The 26,311-nt window shown below is 40.7% G+C and overlaps 1 protein-coding gene across 2 annotated transcripts in view; it reads left to right on the forward strand.

Moving 5' to 3' along the window:
• LOC138810513 (serine/threonine-protein phosphatase 4 regulatory subunit 3A) overlaps nucleotides 1–26,311 on the forward strand; it is a 52,890-nt gene that overhangs the window by 9,658 nt on the left and 16,921 nt on the right. The window contains exons 2-9 of one of the 2 annotated variants that reach the window (XM_069997728.1): nucleotides 10,773–10,828; nucleotides 12,420–12,518; nucleotides 15,781–16,398; nucleotides 20,748–20,825; nucleotides 20,909–21,025; nucleotides 22,812–22,967; nucleotides 25,437–25,568; nucleotides 25,675–25,777. In XM_069997728.1, coding sequence (XP_069853829.1) covers nucleotides 10,773–10,828; nucleotides 12,420–12,518; nucleotides 15,781–16,398; nucleotides 20,748–20,825; nucleotides 20,909–21,025; nucleotides 22,812–22,967; nucleotides 25,437–25,568; nucleotides 25,675–25,777 — 1,359 coding nt within the window. The remainder of the gene's footprint in view (nucleotides 1–10,772; nucleotides 10,829–12,419; nucleotides 12,519–15,780; nucleotides 16,399–20,747; nucleotides 20,826–20,908; nucleotides 21,026–22,811; nucleotides 22,968–25,436; nucleotides 25,569–25,674; nucleotides 25,778–26,311) is intronic. The other variant, XM_069997729.1, reaches the window with a different exon arrangement.

Here is a 26,311-nt window from a genome sequence, read left to right on the forward strand (position 1 = left end):
ACCACTAAGCCACATTCCCAGCCCTACAAAACTTTTTAAACTTCAGCAAACTTTGCTATGGTATAACAGGACTTTATCAGGAATTGCATGACAGCTTTATGGAATCACTTTGGTAAAGTGGAGAATTACTTTTGGGGGGGCGGGTTCAGTTATGGGTTTGAATGCTGGGCTTGGGTGCTGTCCCTGCGCTCTTCAGCTCAAGACTAGCGTACTACCGCGTGAGCCACAGCACCACTTCATGTTCTGGTTAACTGGAGATGAGTGCCATGGAGCCGGCACTAGTGGCTCTCGACTGTAATCCTAGCTACTCAGAAGGCTGAGATCTGAGGATTGCCGTTCAAGGCCAGAGTGGACAGGAAAGTTCGTGAGACTCTCGTCTTGAGGTGAAGAGCTGAGGAATAGCGCCCAGGCCTAGAGTTCAAGTCCCACAACTGACTGTGCGCGCTCCCCTAGTCCCCCCCCCCAAAAAAAAAGTGTCATGGACTTTCCTGCCCGGTCTGGCTTTGTTTTGGTTTTTTTTTTTGGGTCCGGTCGTGGGCCTGAACTCTGAGTCTGGGCGCTGCCCCTTAGCTCTTCAGCTCAAGGCTAGCGCTCTACCACTTGAGCCACAGCACCACTTCTGGCTTGTTTTTTTTGCTTATGGGTGCTGAGGAATCGAACCCAGGGCCTCAAGCATGCAAGGCAAGCACTTTACCACTGAGCCACCTTCCCAGCCCCCGCGCCCCCCCCCCCCCCCCCCCCCCCCCGGTCTGGCTTTGAACCGTGATCCTCAGATCCCACCCTCTAGAGTAGTTAGGATTACAGGTGTGAGCCACTGGCACCTGTCGAGAATTACCTTTTTACTTTTAACGGTGTTCAAAACCTATCATTTATAGTATATAATGTGTGTACTGAGAGAGGTGGCGATAAAGTTTCAAGTTGATTTATTATCTGAAATATTTGAAAATATTTGAGTTATGTACAGTGAAATTTCAGGAGCAAGAGTTTACTATAAATAAGAGTCTTTAGCAACATGAACAGATGGGAGTTCTTGCATAGTTGTGTTCATGGGAAAGACATCTGGAAGAATGCTTGTTTATAGAATCTTTGGTAAGTCTAGCATGATGGTAAATGTCTGATCCCAACACTTGGAACGGCTGAGACAGGAAGATAGTAAGGTTGGGGCCACGTTGACTACAGAGTAGAATACTGGCTTAAAGCATTAAGGAATCCTTAGTCTTGGCTCCCTCTGGTGATTAATCTTTTTTTTTTTTTTTTTTTTTTTTTGTCGGTCGTGCAGCTTGTACTCTGGGCCTAGGCACTGTCCCTCAGCTCTTCAGCTCAAGGCTAGTGCTCTACCACTTGAGCCACAACACCACTTCCAGCCTTTTCTGCTTATATGGTGCTGAGGAATCGAACTTAGAACCTCATGTATACAAGGCAAGCACTCTACCACTGAGTCACCTTCCCAGTTCCTGGTGATTAATATTTTACTAAAACAATAAGTAACATTCTAGGGGCTAGAGGCTCCTGTCTGTAATCCTACCTACTCAGGAGCCTGACATCTGAGGATCACAGTTTAAAGCCAACCTGGGCAGGAAAGTCCATGAGACTTACCTCCTCTAGCTAACCACCAAAAAGCAGAAGTGGAACTATGGCTCAGGTGGTAGGGTACTACCTTAAGAACAAACATTGGATTCAGCAGCTTGCTCAACAAGCAAGCCATTTGATGTAGTATAACCTAACAATCTCATTCTCTTTTGTGTGTGTGTTTTTTTTTAATATTTTGGTTCTGGGGCTTGAACACTGGGCCTGTGCGCTGTCCCTCAGCTCTTTAGCTCAAGGCTAGCGCTCTACCACTTGAGTCACAGTGCCACTTCCGGGTTTTTTCTTTTTTGCTTATGTGGTGCTGAGGAATCGAACCCAGGGCCTCACCTTCCCAGCCCCCCCCTTTTTTTTGGTATGAGCTTATCATTTGCTGTGGGGGTGGGGGGTTGGTGCTGAGGCATGAACTCATCATTTGCTGTGTGTGTGCGCGCGTGTGGTGGGGGGAGGGTTGATTGGTACTGGGGCTTGAACTCAGGGCCTGGGCCCCCTACTATTCGAGCCATACTTCCTATTCCCAGTTTGTATTTGGAGGAGGGGGGTGTTTAACTGAAAAGCGTCTTATGGACTTTACTATTCACATTGGCTTTGCACTACAATCCTCAGATTTCAGCCTCTTGAGTGGTTAGGATTACAGGTATGAGCCACCAGCACCCAGATTCATTTGCATATTTGTAGGATTTTTTTTTTAATAGTCTTGGTGAATTCTGACATTTTCACCTGTACAATAGATTTTTTGTTCTTTTTTTGCGGGGGGGGGGGGAGGGTCCGGTTGTGGGGCCTGAACTCTGGGCCTGGGCGCTGTCCCTCAGCTCTTCAGCCCAAGGCTAGCGCTCTACCACTTGAGCCACAGCGCCACTTCTGGCTTTTTTTTTCTTTTTGCTTATGTGGTGCTGAGGAATCGAATCCAGAGCTTCATGCATGCAAGGCAAGCACTCTACCACTGAGCCACCTTCCAAGCCCAGATTTTTTGTTCTTTTGAGACAGAGGTCTTAACTGTATAGCCCAGGCAGGCCTCAAACTGTGATCCTCCTGCTTCTGCTTCAGCCTTCCAAATGTTTTAAGATTTTATACATATGCTAGTTGGCTGGCCCTACAGTGAACTCTTGGCTAACCATTGCTTAGTTATCTGGTCCTCGTCTCAAAGGTCTGGGTAGTGGTGGTCTGGCATGTTTTCCTATTCAAGGTGAATTACATACAGAGATAACACTACTAGTAGAAGAACACATTCTCTCAATGCCATTCTGTGCCCATTCTCACCACAGCCTCCCAATTCATGCAACTCAGGGCAGAAAATGAGAGGCTACCCGTAGTAACTGAACCTCAGCAGAAGCATGAGGCCACATATGCCACAGAAAGGCCAGAGTGTAAGTTTGTTTCTCTCTCTCTCTCTCTCTTTCTTTCTTTCTTCCTTCCTTCCTTCCTTCCTTCCTTCCTTCCTTCCTTCCTTCCTTCCTTCCTTCCTTCCTTTTTTTTCCCAGAGTGTAGGTTTCTTAGAAGCACTAGTTGAGGTGATTGCTCTAGTCCTCTGTTCTGTTTGTGGCAAACCTCCTGTCTCTTTTATAGTTACTCTTGTCTCCCAAGAAGCATTGTAGTCCAAGGCTGGCCCTTATCTGAAAAGTAACTAAACTAGAAACAAGTCTGGGGTATATAAGCAAGCAAGCACAAGCCTCTTGAGTTCAAACCACATTACCACCCCAAACAATTAGAGTACATTAAAAAGTGCAAAAATTTTACCAAATAGTCAGCAGTTGAAATAACAGATACTTCATTTTCATTCCCATCACTATCTCCTAATAGTAATCATTATGACACTTTTTGATCTTAAATGTAATTTATGTATCTTTTTTGGGAGGGTTCCGGTCGTGGGGCCTGAACTCTGGGCCTGGGCGCTGTCCCTCAGCTCTTCAGCTCAAGGCTAGCGCTCTACCACTTGAGCCACAGTGCCACTTCCAGTTTTCTGGTGGTTAATTGGAGAGGAGTCTCACGGATTATTCTGCCTGGGCTGGCTTTGAACGGCGATTCTCATATCTCAGTCTCCTGAGTATCTAGGACTATAGGCATGAACTACCAGTGCACACTATAGCTACAGATTTTAAGCCATCAGCACAACCTAGTTTTAGAACATTTTATTTTTTCTAAAAGAAATCATACTCTCAAGTAGTCACTATCCATTCATCTTTATTTGTCTGTCCCTAAACAATCACTAACCTATTTTCTTTCTTCTTTCTTTCTTTCTTTCTTTCTTTCTTTCTTTCTTTCTTTCTTTCTTTCTTTCTTTCTTTCTTTCTTTCTTTCTTTCTTTCTTTCTTTCTTTTCTTGTCAGTCGTGGGGCTTGAACTCTGGGCCTGAGTGCTGTCCCTCAGCTCTTCAGCTCAAGGCTAGCACTCTACCTCTTGAGCCACAGCACCACTTCCAGTTTTCAGGTGGTTTATTGGAGATAAGAGTCTCATGGCCCGGGGCCAGTGGCTCACGCCTGTAATCCTAGCTACTCAGGAGGCTGAGATCTGAGGATCTTGGTTCAAAGCTAGCCCAGGCAGGAAACTCTGTGAGACTCTTATCTCCAATAAACCCTGTGGCTCAAGCAGTAGAGCGCTTGCCTTGAGCTGAAGAGCACAGGGATGGTGTCCAAGCCCAGAGTTAAAGCCCCATGACCTACCCCCCCCCAAAAAAAATAATCCTGCTATAAACATAAGAGAATAAGATGGAATTTTTGTGTGGGTATTTTTTTTTTTTTGCTCTAGGGTATATATTTCAAAGAGTAGAATTGCTGGGCAACTCTGCTTAACTTCTTTTTAGTTTGTTTTTTGTTTTTTATCATTTGTGAGGCTTGAACTTGGGGCCTAGGTGCTGTCCCTGAGTTCTTTTGCTCAAGGCTAGCGCCCTGTCACTTTGAGCCACAGCTGCACTTCCTCTGCTTAACTTTTTATTGGGGGAGTGTAAGCACTGGGGATTGAACCTAAGGCCTCTTAAGTAAGAGGCCTTTGAACTTTTGATTATAGACATTATAGACTTTGATTATAGACATATTAGTGGGTGGGAAGTTTTTCTTATTTGTGTTTTTTTGTTTTTGTTTTTGTTTTTTGTTTTGTTGGTAATGGGGCCTTGTCTCTGGGCCTGGCGCTGTCCCTGAGCTCTTCAGTTCAAGACTAGTGCTCTACCACTTGGGCCACAGCGCCACTTCCTACTTTTTTTCTGCTTATGTGGTGCTGAAGGAATCGAACCCAGGGCTTCATGCATGCAAGGCAAGCACTCTTATCACCGAGCCACTTTCCCAGTCCCTTATTTGTGGTTTTGACTGCAGTGTGACCATGATGGTGAGCCTTTCATGTTTATTGGGTTGTATATTTTAGAGAAATGTCTAGTAAAGACCAGTGTCCTCTTTTTAATTGGAGAGAGAGAGAGAGAGAGAGAGAGAGAGAGAGAGAGAGAGAGAGAGAGAGAGAGAGAGAGAGAGAGAGAGTTTGCTGGTCCTGGGGCTTGAACTCAAAGTGCTGTCCCTGAGCATTTTTTTTTCCCTCAAGGCTAGTGTTCTACCACTTGAGCCACAGCTCCATTTCTGGCTTTTTGCTGATTAATTGGAAATTAGTCTAACAGACTTTCCTGCCTGGGCTGGCTTGTGAACCAGGTTCCTCAGATTTCAGTGTCTTGAATAGCTAGGATTACAGGCATGTGCCACTGGTGCCTGGCATGTGGTGTCTTTTTATTAGAGTTGTAAAAGTTCATATATTCTGGATGTGAGTCCTTTATCAAATGTATTATTTCCAGCTACTTTCCCTTCTGAGTCTACTTTATCATTTAACAGAGGATATTCTGATTTTTCTTTTGGGTAGATTTACTTTCATGCAGTCTAATTTTTAAAGAGTGTTTATTTTCTCAGTTTGGTTTTAAGTATAATTATTTATATACCTATTTATATATCTTCACTAATTTTTTTTTTTTTTTTTTTTTTTGGTCGTTGGTCGTGGGGCCTGAACTCTGGGCCTAGGCACTGACACTGAGCTATTCAATTCAAGGCTAGCGCTCTACCACTTGAGCCACAGTGCTACTTCGGGGTTTTTCTGTTTATGTGGTACCGAGGAATCAAACCCAGGGCCTCATGCATGCAAGGCAAGCACTCTACCACTGAGCCACCTTCCCAGCCCCTGCAGCAACTATCTTGAATTTACTTTTAAAGATTAGTGAGGATGGGTTGGGAAGGTGGCTCAGTGGTAGAGTGCTTGCCTAGCATGCATGAAGCCCCTGTTTCTATTCCTCAACAACACATAAACAGTAAAACCTGGAAGTGGCTTTGTGGCTCTAGTGGTAGTTGTGCTAGCCTTGAGCATAAGAAACGCAGGGACAGTGTCCTAGCCCTGAGTTCTACCCCCAGGACTGGAAAGGGGGCGGGGGAAGGAAACTTGATTGATGGTGGCAAATTTGTGTAATTCTAGTATGGGGGATTTGAGAATTGTGAGGCCAGCAAAGGTGAAGGGATTTAGTGAGATTAACCCTCTCCCCCTCAACAAACAAGTTAGTCGTGGAGGTTTATGCTTATAATCTGAGCTATGCAGGAGGCTGAGATTTGGGATCATGATTCAAAGCCAGGGTCAGCCCATCTGAAAAATAACTAAAGCAAAAAAGGGCCTAAGCATGACTCAAGTAAGAGTACAGTATTTGAGATCATAATCCCAAACTGGAGTGATGCTCTACCCTCAAACAAAAAAGGGGCTCAATCACTAAGAAATTTATTATGTCAGTGAAAACAACAGAATGTGATTTTTGTTATGGTTGACAAAGCAGTGAAACAATACTTTATAAAAATAGTTTAAAAAAACTTGGGATTCAGTGATTGTTGTGGTGCTACTTCCCTGACCTTTGGTATCTTTAAAAGGCTGTTAAACAATCTGTTGATGCACTTGCTGCTTTTTTTTTTTTAATTTCCAAAACAAAAAATGGGGCAATTGTATAGGAAGACAATTGAAAAGATACTGAAAGCCAAACACCCTGGCTCACACCTATAATCCTATCTAGCTACTCAAGAGGCTGAGATCTGTGAATCACAGTTCAGAGTCAACTTGGGCAGGAAAATCTGTGAGACTCCATTTAACCTGTGAAAGGCAGTAAGTAAGTAGAGCTTTGGCTGTGATAGAGTACCTGCCTTAAGCAAAAAAGTGCTGGTGGTTCATGCCTTTAATCCTATCTACTTAGGAGGCTGAGGTCTGAGGATAATGGTTCAGCAGAAAAGTCTGTATGACTCATCTCCAGAAAACTGGGCATGATGCTGTGGCCCAAGTTGGTAGAGTGCTTGCCTTAAGCAAAAGAGCTCAGGGACAGTACCCAGACCCTGAGTTCAAGCCCCACAACCATCCAAAAAACAAAAACAAGCTAAGGGACAGCACCCCAACCCTCATGAGTTAGCCCCAGTACCAATACTTTCCCCACCCCCTTAAAAAAGGATACTGGGAATTTTGGGTGTTTTTTGTGTTTTTATTGTTTGGTGTATTTAGATTTGAACTTGAGGCATAACATTTAGCCCAGCTTTTTGCTGCTTATTTTGAAGTTGGGGGGTCTAGCAAACTTCTCTTGCCTCAAACCACAGTCTTCCAGACTTAGCATCAGGATTATGTAGAAGCTACAGAGATGTGTGGCTTTGACACTTGGTAGGAAAAAATTTTTTTAATCTGAGAGCCATTAAAAAGATTAATCCAGCTGGGTGTGGGTGGCTCACGCCTGTAATTCTAGCTACTCAGGAGGCTGAGATCTGAGGATCACGGTTCAAAGCCAAAGGCCAGCCTGGGCAGGAAAGTTCCTGAGACTCTTGTCTCCAGTAAACCACTCGAAAACCAGAAGTGGTGCTGTGGCTCAAGTGGTAGAGCGCTTGCCTTGAGCTAAAGAGTACAGGGTCAGCGCCCAAGCCTAGAGTTCAAGCCCCACGACCAACCAAAAAAAAAAAAAAAGATTAATCCAGGCACTGGTAGCTCACACCTGTACTCACAGCTGTTATGGAGGCTGAGATTTGAGAATTGCGATTTGAGACCAGCCCATGCAGGAAAGTCCATGAGACGCTTTCTCTCTTTTTTATTGTGAAAGTATCGTCTTGTACATCTCATTGTTGGAATGGGTCCACCTGTATCCCTATTTAAAGAATTTGTTTTTTCTCTTCCCCTCTACAAATTATACCAACATCAAATACAGTGAAAATAGGGCTTATACTGTGGGGGAGGAACATACAAAGCAAGAAAGAAATTATTTTATAAATATGTTAGAAACAATAGCAAGAAAAACCATTTGAGTCTTTATCTTGGGGTTCAATTCGCCTAACATCAATTTATCTGACCGTTTCTGCTTGTCTCAGACATAGACTAGTTATTGCAAATAAGGGAAACCATGGAACCTATGTTTCTTTGGGCCTTTATCTCCTAATTAACTACCAAAAAAGCTGGAAGTGGGGCTGAGCTGTGGCTCAGGTTGGTAGAGTGCTGGCTTTGAGCAAAAGAACTCAGGGACAGGGCTGGAAAGGTGGCTCAGTGGTAGAGTGCTTGCCTTGCATGCATGAGGCCCTGGGTTCGATTCCTCAGTACCACATAAGCAAAAAAGAAAAAAGCCGGAAGTGGCACTGTGGCTCAAGTGGTAGAGCGCTAGCCTTGAGCTGAAGAGCTGAGGGACAGCGCCCAGGCCCAGAGGTCAGGCCCCACGACCAGACCCAGAAGAAAAAAAAAAAAAACAGGGACAGCCACCTGTGCTGTGGCACGCGCGCGCACACCCACAACCCCCCACCCCCCTCACACACATAGTTTAAAACAGGTTTTTGTTTGGTTTTGGTTTTTGTAATTTTTTTTTTTTTGGGTCAGTCATAGGGCCTGAACTCTGGGCCTGGGTGCTGTCCCTCAGCTCTTCAGCTCAAGGCTAGTCCTCTACCACTTGAGCCACAGCACCACTTCCAGCCTTTTCTGCTTACATGGTGCTGAAAAATGGAACCCAGGGCCTCATGCATGCAAGGCAAGCACTCTACCACTGAGCCACCTTCCCAGCCCAACCTACCTACCTCTTGGCTAAGTTTCTGCCCAGTATCTGTTACCTAGGTAACTGGCCGACCTGGAAGTAGTCACCTTCCCATCCTGCTAGGTAGGTGATATCCATCCTGGGCCACCTCTGGTCACATACATCCACATCTAATCTTAGGGTCCTAGACCCTGAGGTCATGTCCGGATCCAGTGTGGCCACACCTTTCCCCCACCAGGCCACACCTCTTCTTGTCCCTTGCCTACATAAGTCCTGGCCCAGGAGTGGGTCGCCCCTTTTCCTCTTCAGTCATGCCTCTCCACCATGCATGGCTGGGGCAGCAGTTCGATAAATAAACTTCTCCACGAGGGGAGGATGGAAGGGGAAACAAAGGAGGAGGCTACAATGCCAGATAAGAAATGTACTCATTATCTTGCCCATGTAATTGTAACCCTTCTGTACAGTATTTTCACAATTAAAAGAACAACTTCTCCAGCCTGAATAGCACGTTGTGTTCTCTTCATTGGCTTCCTAATGAAACCTATTTCATTTATATACCTTATAGTTGTCTGATCTTCGAGTGAGGCAAAAATAGAATAAAAATTGAGAAAGGAAAGAGAACCTAAAGAAATGAAGCTTGTGGGTATTGGCAGACCAGTAATAGTGAATATTTAGTTACCTTTAATACAGAAAGTTTTAAGAGATGGATTTTAAGGTAATCGTGTCACCTGGGCTAGACACTGCTGAATAGTGTGCTGGGAGAAGCTGTTGATATTCACAAGATACAGATTGAAACATCACAAATTGCTAAATGCTGTTATTTTACTATTTTCAGTAGTATTTTGCACTGTTCTGAGTGAATAGTAGTTAATGGTTAACCTTGGATAGTATCATGCAATTAATAAGTGCATTTTAACAGAAATTTGGAAGTGTAAAGAGCATTGATTTTTTTTTTCTTTGTCAGCTGTCTAGTCATTATTTGAAGTGGGTAAGTCATTGTGTGAAGTGTAATATGAGAAGAAATGAAAGCACCTGTGAAAAACAGCTGCAGAAAAATCCTGCTTTTTTACATTCAGAGCCAACATGTCTTAAGTTTTCTGTCTCTGGATAACTTGGAAGTGGTTGTTGAGAAGATCCGTGCAGTTTCTTTCTGGAACTTTGCTTTTTCGAAGCTCAATTCTGTTGGCTCACTCCTTTAATCCTAGCTACTCGGGAGGCTGATCTGAGGATTGTGATTGGAAGCTAGCCTGGGCAGGAAAGTCTAAGATTACTCCTTATTTCCAGTTATTCACTAAAAAGCCAGAAGTAGAAGTATGGCTTAGAATGCCAACCCCGAGTAAAATACTCAGGGACAGCACTCAGGCCCTGAGTTCAAGCCCCAGGACTGGCCTGCACCTGTGGGTGCGCACACACTCAAAAATACATTTCCTGTTTCTCACAAAGTAGTGAATTTCTAAATATGAGTCTATTTTATGGCCAGAGTAAAAACAGAAATTTGCAAACTAGCTTACTGTGAGGAAAAATTTGTTATTTGAAGAAAGAGAAATATTGTAGTTCTTTTATTAAGAAGGAGAAATACTGGCTGAGCCCAGTGGTTCATACTTTAATCCTAGCTACTCAGAGGGATGAGGCTTGATGATCATATCTGTCTTACTATCTAAGCTCAGTGGTATAGCACCTGCCTAGCCCTTTCATGGCCTAACAATCCCCAGCACTTTGCCCCAAACACAAGAAAAGTGGTAAACATATAACTTCTTAGATTAAACTTTATATATTTTTCTTACCTAAAGTTGTATGTCCATCTGATATTTAAGAAAGAAATTCTGCCTAGAAGAATTTGATTTTGATGGGCCCATCAGATGCACAGGACATTGATGAAAGTAAATTAAGCAACTCTGGGCAGTGATGGAAGGGAGAGAATGAAAGAGGGAACAGCTGATACTAAGCAGAAGGAAAGAAATGTACATATCACCCAATTTTAAGAAATAGTTTTATTGTTAAAGGTCATAGAGTTCATAAACTATGTAGATTAAGATAATGACTATCATTTGAAGATTAGAAGGTGTTTGTGACTTTAGCTAAAAAAAAGAAAAAAGCAAAATGTAAGTGGAATCCAAATGAAATATAATCCTATTTCCTTTAAAAAAAAAAGAATTTGATTTTGCTATTTTTCAGTAATGTCTTTTTGTTTGCTTGCTTTATAGGTTCTCTACTTTTAGAGTCCAAAATAAACCCTAACACTGCATACCAGAAACAACAGGTAAAAATGAGGATGTTATATTTTTATCTTGTATGTTATCCCCTCAATTAGTAGTAAATGAAAATTATCTATTTCCCTAAGTTGAAAAAATAAGTCAGAACAGATGACAATATATTTTGCCAGTCTTATTCTAAGATAATATTTCTGCTAGTAATGTGTGTAGTGTTCAATGGAATTTTTTTCTTTCCTTTGTTGTTTTTTGTCTGTGTTGTTGCTGTTCACTCTACCATGCTCTTAGTTTTTTTTTTAAATTTTACTTATGTCTGACTGTACAAAGGGGTCTCATTGTGATATTTCATAATGCATATAATGTACTTTAGTCAAATTTACTCTATTACTCTTATCCCATTCCCCTTTTTTGAGGGGTGATGTTGATGATAACAGGGCCTTGTGCATGCTAAGCACATCCTTTACAAGTGAAACTGTTTTATGTTCCAGGTAGTTTAGCAACTGAACACTGTGTAAAGTTCAAACTGAAGTGTCAGTTTCCTTATTTTTATTCAAACAGACAGGAAACTGAGTCTCTAATCTCCAATTAACCAGTAAAAAGCAGAAGTGGCTCGAGTTGGGAGCTTCAGCCTTGAGCAATAAAGCTAAAGGACAGGACCCACGCCCTTAATTCAAGTCTCAGTGAACTTCTTGTTGTAAAATGCAAAAGTTTTGAGCTGGGTCCTAGAATGGTTCTATAATCCTAATTACTCTGGAGACTAAGTCTGGGAGGTTAAGACAAGAATTCAGGCCCAGCCTGGAAACGTACTGAGACCCTATCTGAAAATAAGTAAATAAATTGTAAGTATAAAGTTCTGTCTGAATAGGAATGAAGGGTGATAGGAATGTAGTGCTTCTTCAAAACAGCACTTTGGTGAAAGTTAAAAACCTTTGTGTAGGTAAGTGCTCACATGACTTTATCTGGTAGTTTTGAGGGCTTTGTAGACCTCACATGCTCCAAATAAAGAATATCTATTGATTAGGTAGGCATAATGGCTCAAGCCTATAATCCTGATACTTGTGTGGCAGAGATTGGAGGAGGGGCTGGGTCATTGTTCCAGGCTAGCCTCTAGTCATAAATGTTCTTGAGACTCCATCTCAACCAAAGGCTAGGTGCAGTGGCATGCACCTGTCATTTTCAGCAGCACAGGGGAGCACAAGTGGGAGGATCACAGCCTAGTCCAGCCAGGGCATAAAGCAACCCTGCCTTAAAATAACCATTGCAAAAAGGTGTGCTCAAGTGGTAGCATAAAATGCAAAAATGAGGCCATGAATGAGTTCAATACTCGGTACTGCAAAAATAAATAAATTCCTGTTGGTAAGAGAGGGGAAAAGTTTTTTTTTTTTTTTTTTTTTACTAATAGCCCCCTCCTTTTTTTTTTTTTTTTTTGTCATGAGTATCTTTTTGTACTCTTTCATATGTTGATCAGACTTTGTCCTTAAGAAAACATTGTTTTTGTTTTATAGATTTGACAAAGTGTAAAAAGACATTGATAACTACCAATAGTAGTGTTGTAAAAAGTAAATATTATGTCATATTTCAACTGCTCTGTATGTAGGTAGTTGGTGTTATGTTAATCAGACTTTTTTTTTTTATCCAAAGGACACTCTGATTGTGTGGTCTGAAGCAGAAAATTATGACTTGGCCCTTAGCTTTCAAGAAAAAGCTGGATGTGATGAAATTTGGGAGAAAATATGTCAGGTAATTTTCAAAATAAAAAAGCAATATACTGTTTTTATAGTTTTTTGTTTTGCCAAGTGTAGTGATACACATGTATAAGCCCAGGAAGAGGCCCTCTTGGGCTACATAGTGAAAGCTTGTCTCAAAAAAGTAAAAATGGCCGGGCGCTGGTGACTCATCCCTGTAATCCTAGCTATTCCGGAGGCTGAGATCTGAGGATCACAGTTCAAAGCCAGCCCGGGCAGGAAAGTCCGTAAGACTCTTATCTCCAATAAACCATTAGAAAAAAAACTCAGAAGTGGTGCTGTGGCTCAAGTGGTAGAGCGCTTGCCTTGAGCTGAAGAGTACAGGAACAGCGCCCACGCTCAGAATTCAAGCCCCATGACTTCTACCTACCCCTAACCGCCCCCCCCCCCCCCCACACACACACAAAAAAAGTAAAATGGGGCTGGGAAGGTGGCTCAATTGGTAGAGTGCTTGTCTCCCATGCATAAGGCCCTGGGTTCGATTCCTCAGCACCACATAAACAGAAAAAGTTGGAATTGGCGCTGTGGGGTAGAGCACTAGCCTTGAGCTGAAGTGCTCAGGCCCAGAGTTCAAACCTACAACCAACCAAAAAAAAAAAGTAAAAATGTAAAAACAAAAAATGTTCACAAGCTTGTCATGTTCTACCCTTCTACCCTTCTCTTAGGTGTTACCATTCAGTCCCTCAATAAGACGTCTTTGACATCTTTGGTGATTGTACCTGAAACTTGAGAGCCACAGTCTTATTAATAAAAGCTAAGGTGTCCTTGAGTTATGATTGACCTATAGGATTTATTTCTTCTATATAACCTACTCAGCTGTGATTTTTATAGAGCTGTCTGTGCTTTTCCTTATCTACTATATGAAGAACATTAATATTTATTTATTTATTTGTTTGTTTATTTTTGCCAGTCTTGGGGCTTGAACTCTGGGCCTGGGTGCTGTCCCTCAGCTCTTCAGCTCAAGGCTAGCACTCTACCACTGGAGCCACAGTGCCACTTCTGGCTTTTTTCTGCTTATGTGGTGCTGAGGAATCGAACCCAGGGCCTCATGCATGCAAGGCAAGCACTCTACCATTGAGCCACCTTCCCAGCCCCAATTAATATTGGAATGCTTTTCACCTTTACCTACGCTTTTTATCTAGCACTTACTTTAATCACTTTATTGTCCTGTAGAATTTGCTATAGGAAAATGAAATTAATGGGTTCAAGCTTGTAATAAAATAGCTATTATTCAGACATTGCTTACTTTTCTTTGAAGTAGTCTGAGCCTGGACACAGCCTTATTTCAGGCCAATCTTTCACTCAAACCTGAACTCAAATCTATAACTGTCATGCTTGGACTCCTTTAATATTGTCTGCTCTTTACCTTAAGAGCTTTTTTTTTTTTAAGCTGGGCGCCCATGGCTCATGCCTGTAATCCTAGCCACTCAGGAGGCAGAGATCTGAGGATTTCGGTTCAAAGCAAGCCCGGCAGGAAAGTCCGGGAGACTTGACTCCAATAAACCACTAGAAAACAGGAAGTGGCGCTGCGGAAGCGCTTGCCTTGAGCTGAAGAGCGCAGGGACAGCACTTAGGCCCAGAGTTCAAGCCCAACAATGGGGGGGGGGGGGGAGTTGTTTTTTTTTTTTTGTTTTTTTTTTTTGTAGGTGTGTATGTAGGCCCTTGGGCTTGAACTCAGCCATTTTGGTCTTTGCTTTTAACTTTCACATAGTTTATATTCTTAGATATTCTTTTATGGATATTGCCTTATTATATGCACTTTTGTTACTTCTGAATTCTGTTCACCAATTGTTTTTTTTTAATCTAGAAAGAGCTAAAAAAAATCCTCCATTTTCAAGCCGGGCGCTGGTGGCTCACGCCTGTAATCCTAGCTACTCAGGAGGCTGAGATCTGAGGATCGCGGTTCAAAGCCAGCCCGGGCAAGAAAGACCATGAGACTCCTATCTCCAATAAACCACCAGAAAACCGGAAGTGGCGCTGTAGCTCAAGTGGTAGAGCGCTCGCCTTGAGCTGAAGAGCTGAGGGACAGCGCCCAGGCCCAGAGTTCAAGCCCCACGACCGACAAAAAAAAAAAAAATCCTCCATTTTCAAGTGGTTATTTATCTGAAGTTAAGAAGATGGCGTTCTTATTATAGCTGTCCCTTTTAATTTGGCTTATTAGTCAAAAATATACCAATTTTCTGTGGGTAAAATTATAGCTTGAGTATTAGAAACCTAATATATAATGAGAACTTCTATAGTTACAAATCTGAAGCCAGTTTGAGCCTATGGCAGGCACAGATTATGAGTATATCTAGGTGTCCTTTCAGTAGCGTTGACCAGGTCAAGCCCATATCACTTAGCAGCATATTTCAAAATAAATATTCCAGGCCATCTTTTAATGTCCAGCAACAATGTCTCTTAGCCATAAGCATGGTCTTAAAAGCCCTTATTTTTCTTTCTACCTTGTATTGTGTGTCCCATGTTCAAAATTCTAGGGGTCACATTGTTTCATTTCAAAATCTGTTACCTTGAGGTATATCTAATCAAAGATTTTCTAAGTATCTTTTTTTGTAAGAGCTTCTAAGATGCCATAAAGAAGGAAATTATAGTAGAAAGTTTCTGGGGGATCAAGAAAGCTGCAGGTTTGTGTATGTAAAAGAACGAACAGGGCTGGGAAGGGCTCAGAGGTAGAGCGCTTGCCTTGCATGCCTGAGGCCGTAGGTTCGATTCCTCAGCACCACATAAGCAAAAAGAAAAAAGCCAGAAGTGGCGCTGTGGCTCACGTGGTAGAGCGCTAGCCTTGAGGGACAGAGTCCAGGCCCAGAGTTCAGGCCCCATGACCGGACCCAAAAAACAACAACAACAACAACAACAACAAAAACATTATATTTGATACTTGTTTGTATATCAAAGATATTAAATATTGAAGGCTATCTTAAAGTGTATCTGTAGACTTTCTGAGACTTTGCTTGGACTATATAAGATGATGGCCATTGGCAGGAGATTGTTGTATGAGTGTATTGACATCAGATCTCTATTTTGTGGGTTTTCAAGGATCACTGGGTCTCAATTTAGTCTGTTTTGGAAAGTGACTGTTGTACTGTAAGAGGTGGTTTATTCAGTCTGAACTTTGAACTAACTTGCGTAAAATTGAAAATATATCATTTAGAGAGATTTAGCTTAGAAAAACAGGGATGAAGAGAGATCGTCTTAATCTAAAAATGTTTCTTGGGTTTGTTCAGATTTTGTCAACTACCACAAAATCTTTTTTATAGGTTCAAGGAAAGGATCCATCAGTGGACATCACTCAGGACCTTGTGGATGAATCTGAAGAGGAGCGATTTGATGATATGTCTTCACCAGGTTTAGAATTGCCATCTTGTGAATTAAGTCGACTTGAGGAAATTGCAGAACTTGTGGCATCATCATTACCTTCCCCCCTCCGCCGCGAGAAACTTGCACTAGCACTGGAAAATGAGGGTTATATTAAAAAGCTCTTAGAGCTTTTTCATGTGTGTGAGGATTTAGAAAATATTGAAGGACTCCACCACTTATATGAAATTATCAAAGGCATCTTTCTCTTGAATCGGACTGCTCTTTTTGAGGTTATGTTTTCTGAAGAATGTATAATGGACGTCATTGGATGCTTAGAATATGATCCTGCTTTATCACAACCTCGAAAACACAGGGAATTTCTAACAAAAACAGCAAAGTTTAAAGAGGTTATTCCCATATCAGATCCTGAACTGAAACAAAAAATTCATCAGACATACAGAGTTCAGTATATACAAGATATGGTTCTTCCTACCCCTTCAGTCTTTGAAGAAAACATGTTATCAACACTTCACTCCTTCATCTTTTTCAATAAGGTAGAAATTGTTGGTATGTTACAGGTAAGTTAAATCATTTTGTTTTTCCTGCCTAAAACTACCTGTTTGATTTTGATACCATTAAAACTACAAATTATCTTAAGCAAGGTGCCTTTTAAATTCTTAAACTGGGTTTTAATTTTGTTCAAGTCAAAAGTAGTTTTGATTATATTAATTAACATTATAGTGAATAATAATATGTTGAGGCCAGAATGTTGTTTCTGGGGAGAGGATAGAGAAGTGTAATAGTGTGTTTAGTGTATATTGATCTCAATACCATTTACAAAATAACCCACAAGAAAGAAGTCTGGGTTTGAAGAACTTACTCTGTCAGTTAGTAGATTAGAAGAGGAAAGAAAAGAAAGAAGCCAAGCAAAATGTCACATATCCTATAGGATTTGTGGAAATTCTGGTTAATGATACAGTAAAGGCCTAGTTTCAGGGTGAATGGCTATGGCAGAGGAAGCAAATACATCTGGATGTAATCATCCCAGAAGACAAGGCATGTTTTTGTAGTGGTGAGAGGTTCTGCTTCATCTGTTACTTAATAGCTGCTATGTGACTTAGACAGTTTCCTTAACTTCTTAAAGCTTCAGTTTCCTTATCTGAGGAATGGTGCTATTAGCGCTATGCTCCACAGAGTTATCTGATGGTAAACTGATATCATTCTTGTAGGCTATTGAAAGTAATACAAGACAGCTTTTTTTTTTGGTCAGTGGCGTGGCTTGAACTCTGGCCCTCAGCTTTTCAGCTGGAGGTGAGCACTCTACCATTTAAGTCACAACACCACTTTCGGTTTTCTCAGTGGTTTATTGGAGATAAGTCTCATGGACTTTTCCTGCCCAGGCTGGCTTTGAACCGAGATCCTCAGATCTCAGCCTCCTGAGTAGCTAGGATTACAGGCATGAGTCACCAGCGCCTGGCTACAAGGCAGCTTTCTTGAAAGCAGTCTACTGGTTGAGTTGGATGTGAACTTTGTCACACTAAAACAGAAGTTTGCATAGTCCAAAAAAAAAAAAAAAGATTGTTCTTTGTACCCCTCCTACTCCACAGTGGCTGTTGCCCATGATTTTTAAAAAAATAATAGGTTTGATGCCTTAGGAAATATAAATTAAAACTTAATCTTGGGCCTACAAGTAAAGTATTTGGAATCTGAATTTATTAAATATTAAAAGCACCTAATAAATGTCAGAGTTTCTTGGCTATGCACACTACAAATAAAATAGTATGTTAACTGTTTGTGTCTTCAATTTTAGAAAATTTCTGTTTTAGTATCTTACTATCACCTTCAAAAATAAAAAGTAGTGGGACACCAGAGGGTGATACCTTTAATCCTGGCTATTCAGGAGCCTGAGATCATGGTTTGGAATCAGCCTGAACAGACAAAACTGACTCTTATCTCCAATTAACCAGCAAAAAAGCCAGAATGGGAGAGAGACATGGCTCGAGTGGTAGATCTCTAGCTGGGAGTGAAGAAAGCCAAGCATTCGGAGGCCCTGGATTCGAGCCTCAGAACAACCAGTCAACAACAAAAAGTATAAATTCAAAGATTTTTAACTGATATATATAGATTATCTGAAGTGCTTGGAACCAGAAGTGTTTCAAGTTTTAGAGTTTCTTAAAGATGGGAGAGTATTTGCATAGACTTAACCAGTTGAGCAGCCCTAATCCAAAAAAAAAATTTTGGGGGGGGGGGTGGTCCAGTCGTGGGGCCTGAACTCTGGGCCTGGGCGCTGTCCCTCAGCTCTTCAGCTCAAGGCTAGCACTCTACCACTTGAGCCACAGCGCCACTTCTGGCTTTTTTCTTTTTGTTTATGTGGTGCTGAGGAATCGAACCCAGGGCCTCAGGCATGCAAGGCAAGCAGTCTTACCAGTGAGCCACCTTCCCAGCCCCCTAATCCAAAAATTTAAAGTCTAAAATGCCAGATTCTGAAACTGAGCATCATGTCAGTACTCAAAAATTTTGGATTTTCAGAGTAGGATAATTCAACCTGCAAGATTTCCTAGAACCAGTTAACTAATTTGAATTGTTTTTCATTCGTTTAAGGTAGACAAAAATACTATGGAAATACAGTCTGTATTACAATTATAAATCTCCATAGAGTTTTTTGGTTGCTAACAGCAGAGAGAAGGGTATAGGGTTCTAGTGTCAGTTTCCACTCATCCTTTGATAAAGAACTGCTAGGTAGTAGACCCTATTCTCTGGCCTAATTTAGGTTCTTGATTTCTATGGATAATCCTGAGTTGTATTAGTCTTTTCTTTAGCCTCATATGGTTGTATTTTTGTTTTAAGGAAATTTGCCACTTCTGTTTTAAAACTTATTCTCCATCTGAGTGAAATGCCAGGTTAAGTACAAATAATTTCAAATTGCTGAAACTTTGTTTCATTACAATATGTGGAGCATTTTTGAGTTAACAAAGAAGGTCTTTACAAACTACCTATGTACACACATGCATACACACCCTTTATCATTGATTACTTTCCCTTTAAAACCATTAAACATTGTTAGACTAATCTGGAATGTATCTAGAAATTGTATGGTGTCTGTGTAACAGCTAGTATTCTAGGGTGTATCCAGAAATTGTATGGCATGTATTAATAAAGTCTTGACCTATTTGTACATTTTAGGAAAAGTAAAGGTAGGAATAACCATCTGATTTAATACCAAACAATATTGCCTGAGCACCTACCATAGCAGAAAGTGTATTAGACTGTATATTAGAGCTTGTGAATCTAAGGCTGGAGCAATGTTTAGTCTACTTCTGCTTTAGGAAATACAGAAGTAAAGTAGTGGAGAACTGGGCATCAGGAAGGAAATAATTCAACCCAATAATTAGGCCTGGGTGAATTGATGAGATTTACCATCAGTCTCTCTTTTTTGGGGGGGTAGGGAGGTCTGTTGTGGGGCTTGAACTCTGGGCTTAGGTGCTGTCCCTGCGCTCTTCTGCCCAAGGCGAGCACTCTACTGCTTGAGCCACAGCACCACTTCCGGTTTTTTTTCTAGTGGTTTATTGGAGATAAGAGTCTCACGGACTTTCCTGCCCGGGCTGGCTTTGAACCATGATCCTCACATCTCAGTCTCCTGAGTAGCTAGGATTACAGGGGTGAGCCACTGGCGCCCGGCTCACATCAATCTCTTTATCTGTGTTTCAGTTATAAAATAAGGCAAGATGAGGTAATAACTAAGGTTCTGTCCAAGTTCTTTACTAGAATCTCAGAGTATCCTTTTAATCCTTTTAAAAATAATTTAATATTTGTAATTTAATATTTGAAACCTGAATTAAGCTTTGTCTTCATTCTCACTGAAGAGGTTGCAGAATCTTTTTTTTTCCAACTATTTAAAAGATATGGGGAAATTTGTTCTTTATAACTGGACCACAGGATAATAAAAACAACCGCAGTTGCTAGAAATAGACTTGTATTTGGAATGAGCTTGACCTGGCATGTTATGGGCTCTCCCTGCCTCTTTCCAGCCTGTCACCTTTCTTAACTATGCAGTCATTCCCCATCACTTCACATCTTTAACATAGTCTAACACTTCAAGACCACTTAATCCTTAAAATCCCAATTTCCTTTAAAAAGATTTACCCTCATCTGTTTTAAGTATCTTTTACTGTTATACTGGGACACCAACCAAGGGATTCTAGTTATATAGCCACACCTTAGGTTCCTATTCACAGCTATTCATATATGGTGAGAACTTGAGCTTATAGCCTAACTGATTTCTTTCTATATGAAATGTGAGAATTCAATGAAATGGACACACAAAACAGTGCCATGTTTTTCTGCCACCACCAGCCCTGCTTTGCCACATATAAGAAACTTAGAGGCACTTTCCAGTACAATAGGTATAAGTCAGATGAAATAATGGTAAGCAGAGTGACCAGCTTCAATGATTTGTACCTGTAGTTTTTCACTATATGCCTAGAACAGAGTAGCTGCATCTTTGGGATGGTGAAGATAAAGTCTTAGCACCTGAGGCTAAGCTCATCGAACAATCCCTTGGGACAAAGGAGTTAAACCTCCAAAAATTAGGCCAGGCTTGTTTTTGTAAATAAACTTTCAGATACAATCATGCTTATTTATTCACACATTATCTGGCTATGAAAAACTGCATGTGCAAGCCATAAATATTAGATCACTAATTAGGTTTTGGAAATAGAGCCTTGCTAAAATATAATAATCTTCCTGATAGAAATTTCCAATTTATCTTTCTGTATTTTGGTTCCCACACACACACACCTTTATTCTGAAGAACAACATGTACCAAATCTTTCCTTTTTCCAATTATTGCCATTTTTACCTTATAGTATATTGACATGCTTTTATACATTTATTACTAACATAATTAAATTTGCCCTTTATTTCCTAGGAAGATGAAAAATTTCTGACAGATTTGTTTGCACAACTAACAGATGAAGCAACAGATGAGGAAAAAAGACAGGAATTGGTAAGAAATACGGTTTTCTGAAAGCATAAAATAAGGCAAAAAATAACTCTTTTGTACTCACTTATCCTATTTCCTAATTACAGGTTAACTTTTTAAAAGAATTCTGTGCGTTTTCTCAAACGCTACAACCCCAAAACAGAGATGCTTTTTTCAAGACTTTGTCAAACATGGGCATATTACCAGCTTTAGAAGTCATCCTTGTGAGTTAATTGTTCTTCATTTATAATTACCAATAAATTTCTTAAACACAGGTCATATTTTATGTGAATGTATATATTTGATTACAAGTCTTTGCATTACACTGAAAGAATGTTAAGGGAATTTTGACTCCTGACTATTTTTGGTGGTATTGAGGCCTCTTGCTTTCTATGCAGGTACTGTTGAGTCATGTTTTCAGCCTTTTTAAAAAGATTTTTTTTCTGATAGAGTCTCACTTTTTACCCGGTGTTGCCCTCAGACTGAGATCCTCCTATCCATAGTTCCCTGTTCTCTGTACCATCTTACATAGCTTAGGATCATAATTAAGAGTATGAATATTCTATGTTGAGATGAGGTCACACTATCTCCCTCCAACCTCTACCTCCTGAGTAGCTAGAATTATTGGTGTGGACTGCTGCTCCTGGAAGGCTGTTGGATGAACTATTAAAATGGAAAGGCAAGACAGGCACTGATAGCTTGTGATTGTGATTCTAGTTACTCAAGAGGTTGAGATAAGAGGATCACGATTTGAAATCAGTCTGAGCAGGAAAATCGGACCCTTATTTCCAGTTAACCACCAAAAAGCAAGAAGTGGAGGTGTGATTCAAGTTCTAGTGTCACCTTGAGTGAAACAGCCAAGCACAACAGTTTAAGGCCCTCAGTCCAAGCCTTAATACTGGTGTATGCACATGCAAGGAACACACAAATACACATGGCAAACAGGAGTAGGTAACTTAGGAAGAATCTAATAAACATACCATAGAAAAAGATTACATGCAGCAAATCTTTTTCTTTCCTTTTTTTTTTTTTTTTGGTTTGTTGGCAGTAACATTTTTTTTTTTTTAGGGTTTGAGCTCAGGACTTCATGTTTGCTAGCCAAGTGCTCTACTTAGACCACTTTCCTAGTCCTTTTTCTGTTGGTTATTTTGAGATAGGGAGTTTATGCCCTGTTTGTGATTCCTCCCGCATGCCCCCCCCCCGCCCCCCGTGTGTTCCCCTCCACCCCCTCCTGGGGCTTGAACTCTGGCCCTGGGCACTATCTTTGAGCCTTCTTTTGCTCAAGACTAGTGCTCTACCACTTGATCCATACATAGCCCCTCTTCTGGCTTTTTTGGAATAGTCTGTAAGAGTTTCACATACTTTCCTGATCTGGCTTTGAACCATCAGTGATTCTCAGATCTCAACCTCCTGAGTGGCTAGGATTACATGTGTGAGCCACTAGCACCTGACTCAATATTTCTTTTTTTTTTTTTTGGTCGGTTGTGGGGCTTGAACTCTGGGCTTGGGTGCTGTCCGTGCACTCTTCAGCTCAAGTCAAGTGCTCTACCGCTTGAGCCACAGTACTACTTCTAGTGGTTTATTGGAGATAAGAGTCTCACGGACTTTGCTACCCAGGCTGGCTTTGAACTGCGATCCTCGGATCTCAGCCTCCTGAGTAGCGAGGATTACAGGCATGAGCCACCAGCGCCTGGCTCTGACTCAATATTTCTTTTATTTATGCTTCTCTGCATAACTGGAGATGACAGGCAAATGTACCACTGCATCTATCCCATTCAGTGTTTAAGATGAGTCTTGTATATCCTTTCTTTGCCTCCCCTCTCCCATCCTGGCTTCAAATTATTATCACCTTATTTCACCTCACAAGTAGCTAAGATTGCAGACTTGAGTCACTGTGCTCATCCAGCTGAATTTTTATATCACAGTGTTTTGTTATGATTTGTTAGGTTTGGATATTTACATTTCCTGAGTTCTACTTTTATAAGAGAACTAAGTGTGTTTTCTCTTCAGGGCATGGATGATACACAAGTACGAAGTGCTGCTACTGATATATTCTCATACTTGGTTGAATATAATCCATCCATGGTACGAGAGTTTGTCATGCAGGAGGCACAACAGAATGATGATGTAAGTAAGAAGTTAACAGAGCAAAAAATAACCAGCAAGGTAAATATTATTTGTACTAATAGTAAGTATTCATAGGTGGCTGTAGCCATAGCTGGGCCTTTTACTCATTTTAAGATTTAAATCACTGGTTTTAGGAAAAATATAGCCATATCAAACAGCTTATTCTCCTAAGTTGATTCCTCTCTTAGTTTATAAGCTCATGTCTTACAGCACTTGTTTGTTCATGTTCAATTTAGGTTGCTTTGAAAATTTGGACATCACTTTTTAAAATTCTGAAGTCAGTTTGCTGGATTGTCTTGCCTAAACCATTAAACCATTTTATTATCCTTCTATATGTGGAATTATGACTAACTTACCTACAAAGTCATTGTTTTTAGCTTCTCAGAATCAAGAATGAAGATATGAAATAGCCCTTTGAAAGTATTTAGGGAGCTGTTTCTGTACTGCTTAATCATAAAATACAAACTGTTGAGTGCATATTGCATGTGTATGCACTCAGACATGTACACACAGCATTTATGAGAAATAAGTCTGTTTTAAAGTAACAGATACTATTCTGATAATGTGAAAGGCACTCTAAATTGTAGAGTATTAATATGTGTAAGTCCGAAATGCCTGTGCTTTTCTGCTTTATATTGCATAATTACCCCCATGGTACTGAGTTTTCCTCTTTCCCGCCATAAAATTTGGGAATACCTTTTTACATAATCTAAGCTAATCTCCCCTCATCCCCTTCAGTGAGGGAGAAAAATGTCCACTTAACTAAAATATACATGCAGAATTCCAGCCTACGAAAAGTCTTAAATCAGAAAACAAGCTGGATGCCGGTGCCTCACACCTGTAATCCAAGCTACTCAGGAGGCTGAGATCTGAGGATCACGGTTCAAAGCCAGCCCGGGCAAGAAAGTCCATGAGAATCTTATCTCCAATAAACCACCAGAAAACCAGAAGTGGTGCTGTGGCTCAAGTGAGTGAGCGCTAGCCTTGAGCTGAAGAGCTGAGGGACAGCGCCCAAGCCCAGAATTCAAGACCTACAACCGGCAAAAATAATAATAATAATAATAACCTTTGTTATTTTTTTTAAATCCTAAATAATGTGTTAGATTCAAGTGGAATACTTAGTAAAGTTTATTTTTAAACTATTGTACCATGTTAGGTGGGAAAAAGAGTACTGGTTTAAATTAAGTGATTTATCATGATGTTCTTTTAAAAGAAAGTAAAATCTCAGGGTTACCCATTTATTACTGTACTCCATAATACTTTGCTCACTACATAAGGCCTCTTGATTTTCTACTCTTTATGTGGGGAATGCCAGGGTTTAAACTCAGGGCCTTGCACTTAACTTGCTTATTCTTGGCTAGCACTCTTACCATTTGAACCGTCCTCTAGCCCTGCTTTTTGCTAGGTTTTTTGTTTGTTTGTTTGTTTGTTGGAGATACGGAATCTTAGGGGATTTTCTGCCCATGAGGATCATGACTGGATTTGTACTGTGATTCTGTTTCTCTGCTGAGGCTTTCTCAGCCTCCTGGGTAACATTATAGGATTCCAGGAATAAGCAACCTGGGCTGGCTTTCCACTCCGAAGTTTCCCTACACTGTCTGTGTCTTCTCTGCCCTTGGTTAATTTTACCATTAAATATGTGGACAAGAAGAACAAGAAGTTTTACTGAATCCCTGTTGATTTTTATTTACTCCTAGGCCAGTTAGTAGAACATTAGTTATAAGAGAGGCTTAAGAAAACCAAAGGTCTGTTTTCTTGTCTGTGCATTCTCTACATACTGTAGTTTCATTTTCTGATTCAGCTCAGCAATTGCATTCCCAAATATTCCTAAACTTATTTTAAAAGAAGTCTTACATCATGGCCCCAAATGGAGTACAGCTATCATTTGACAAAAGAGAAGGAATCTAATGAAAGTAGAACAATGATAATTCTAGATATTCTGTTAAAGCTCCAACAATAAATCCTTGAGTTTTCTGAGAAGGCTGTTTGTGTTATTAGAGGACATAAAATGTATTAAAATCAATCTGAAAGATTGGTTTTGCTTTAATCAGGAATTTAAAGGCAGTAGAAAAGTTCTTTTAAGCCAAGCACAGATGCCTCACACCTGTAATCCTAGCTACTCAGGATGCTGAGATCTGAGGATTGTGGTTCAAAGCCAGCCTGAGCAAGAAAGTCCATGAGACTCTTATCGCCAATTAACCGCCAGAAACCCGAAGTGGCGCTGTGGTTCAAGTGGTGGAGAGCTTGCCTTGAGCTGAAGAGCTCAGGGACAGGGCCCAGGCCCAGTGTTCAAGCCCCACAACCTACCAAAAGAAAAAAGAAAAATTCTGTTAATAAAGCCAGAGAGATGGTGTAGTGGTAGAATTCTGGCCTCATAAGCATGAAGCCCTGAGTTTAGACCCAAGCACCCTTCCCACCATAAAGCAGTTATTGTGTTTTGTTTACAGTTAATAAGACAAATAGAGCTCACTGCAAAGCCATCCTTATTGTGTGTATTTTTCTCACTAGGACATTTTGCTCATCAACCTCATTATAGAACATATGATTTGTGATACAGATCCTGAACTTGGAGGAGCAGTCCAACTTATGGGCCTGCTTCGAACTTTAGTTGACCCAGAGAACATGCTAGCCACTGCCAATGTAAGCAATGGGGATTTTTCCTCCTTTTCATAGGTAGTATGTTATTTGTTGCTGGTAAGAAGAACCAGTGTTGTTAAAGTTCATAGAAGTGTTTTTGATTCTTTAGAAAACAGAGAAGACTGAATTTCTGGGTTTCTTCTACAAGCATTGTATGCATGTTCTCACTGCTCCTTTACTGGCAAATACAACAGAAGACAAGCCTAGTAAAGGTAAGATAATACAGGCTGACAGTTAATGAAGTTCTCAAATGGTGAAATTCAAAGTTGACAGGATAGAGAGGTAAGGGTAGCAGAGTGTAGTTCCTCTCCCATACCCCTGGTCCCAGGATATTTTTTTAAGAGATACTCAAGGTAAAAATGGTTTTAAAAGCACTATAACCAGAAATAATAAAAATGTAAACAAGAAGTAAGGCAGTTATTTGTTGGTTTTAGATGCAGTTTTATGTTTTGTTTTGTTTTGTTTGAAAAAGTGTCTTACTGTGTAGCTCAGGATGGCCACAAATTGGAGGTCATCATGCCTCAGCCTCCTCCGTACTGGGAGGCACTTTGTTTTCACAGTCATGACTAGTTTATTGCGCGCGCACGCGCGCGCGCACAATCTGTAGAGCATTTATTGGGAACTTGTGGAAAACCTAGTGATGTAATTATGTAGGCTCAATAAAAGGAATGAACATAAAGCAGTTGAATTACTTAAGAGGCTTGCTGGATGTAAGCTATAAAGCTAACCCCTAATTATAATTTGGT

Source organism: Dipodomys merriami, unplaced genomic scaffold, assembly GCF_024711535.1.
Source record: "Dipodomys merriami isolate MVZ:Mamm:240054 unplaced genomic scaffold, mDipMer1.0.p SCAF_50, whole genome shotgun sequence".
NCBI classification, from domain to species: Eukaryota; Metazoa; Chordata; class Mammalia; order Rodentia; family Heteromyidae; genus Dipodomys; species Dipodomys merriami.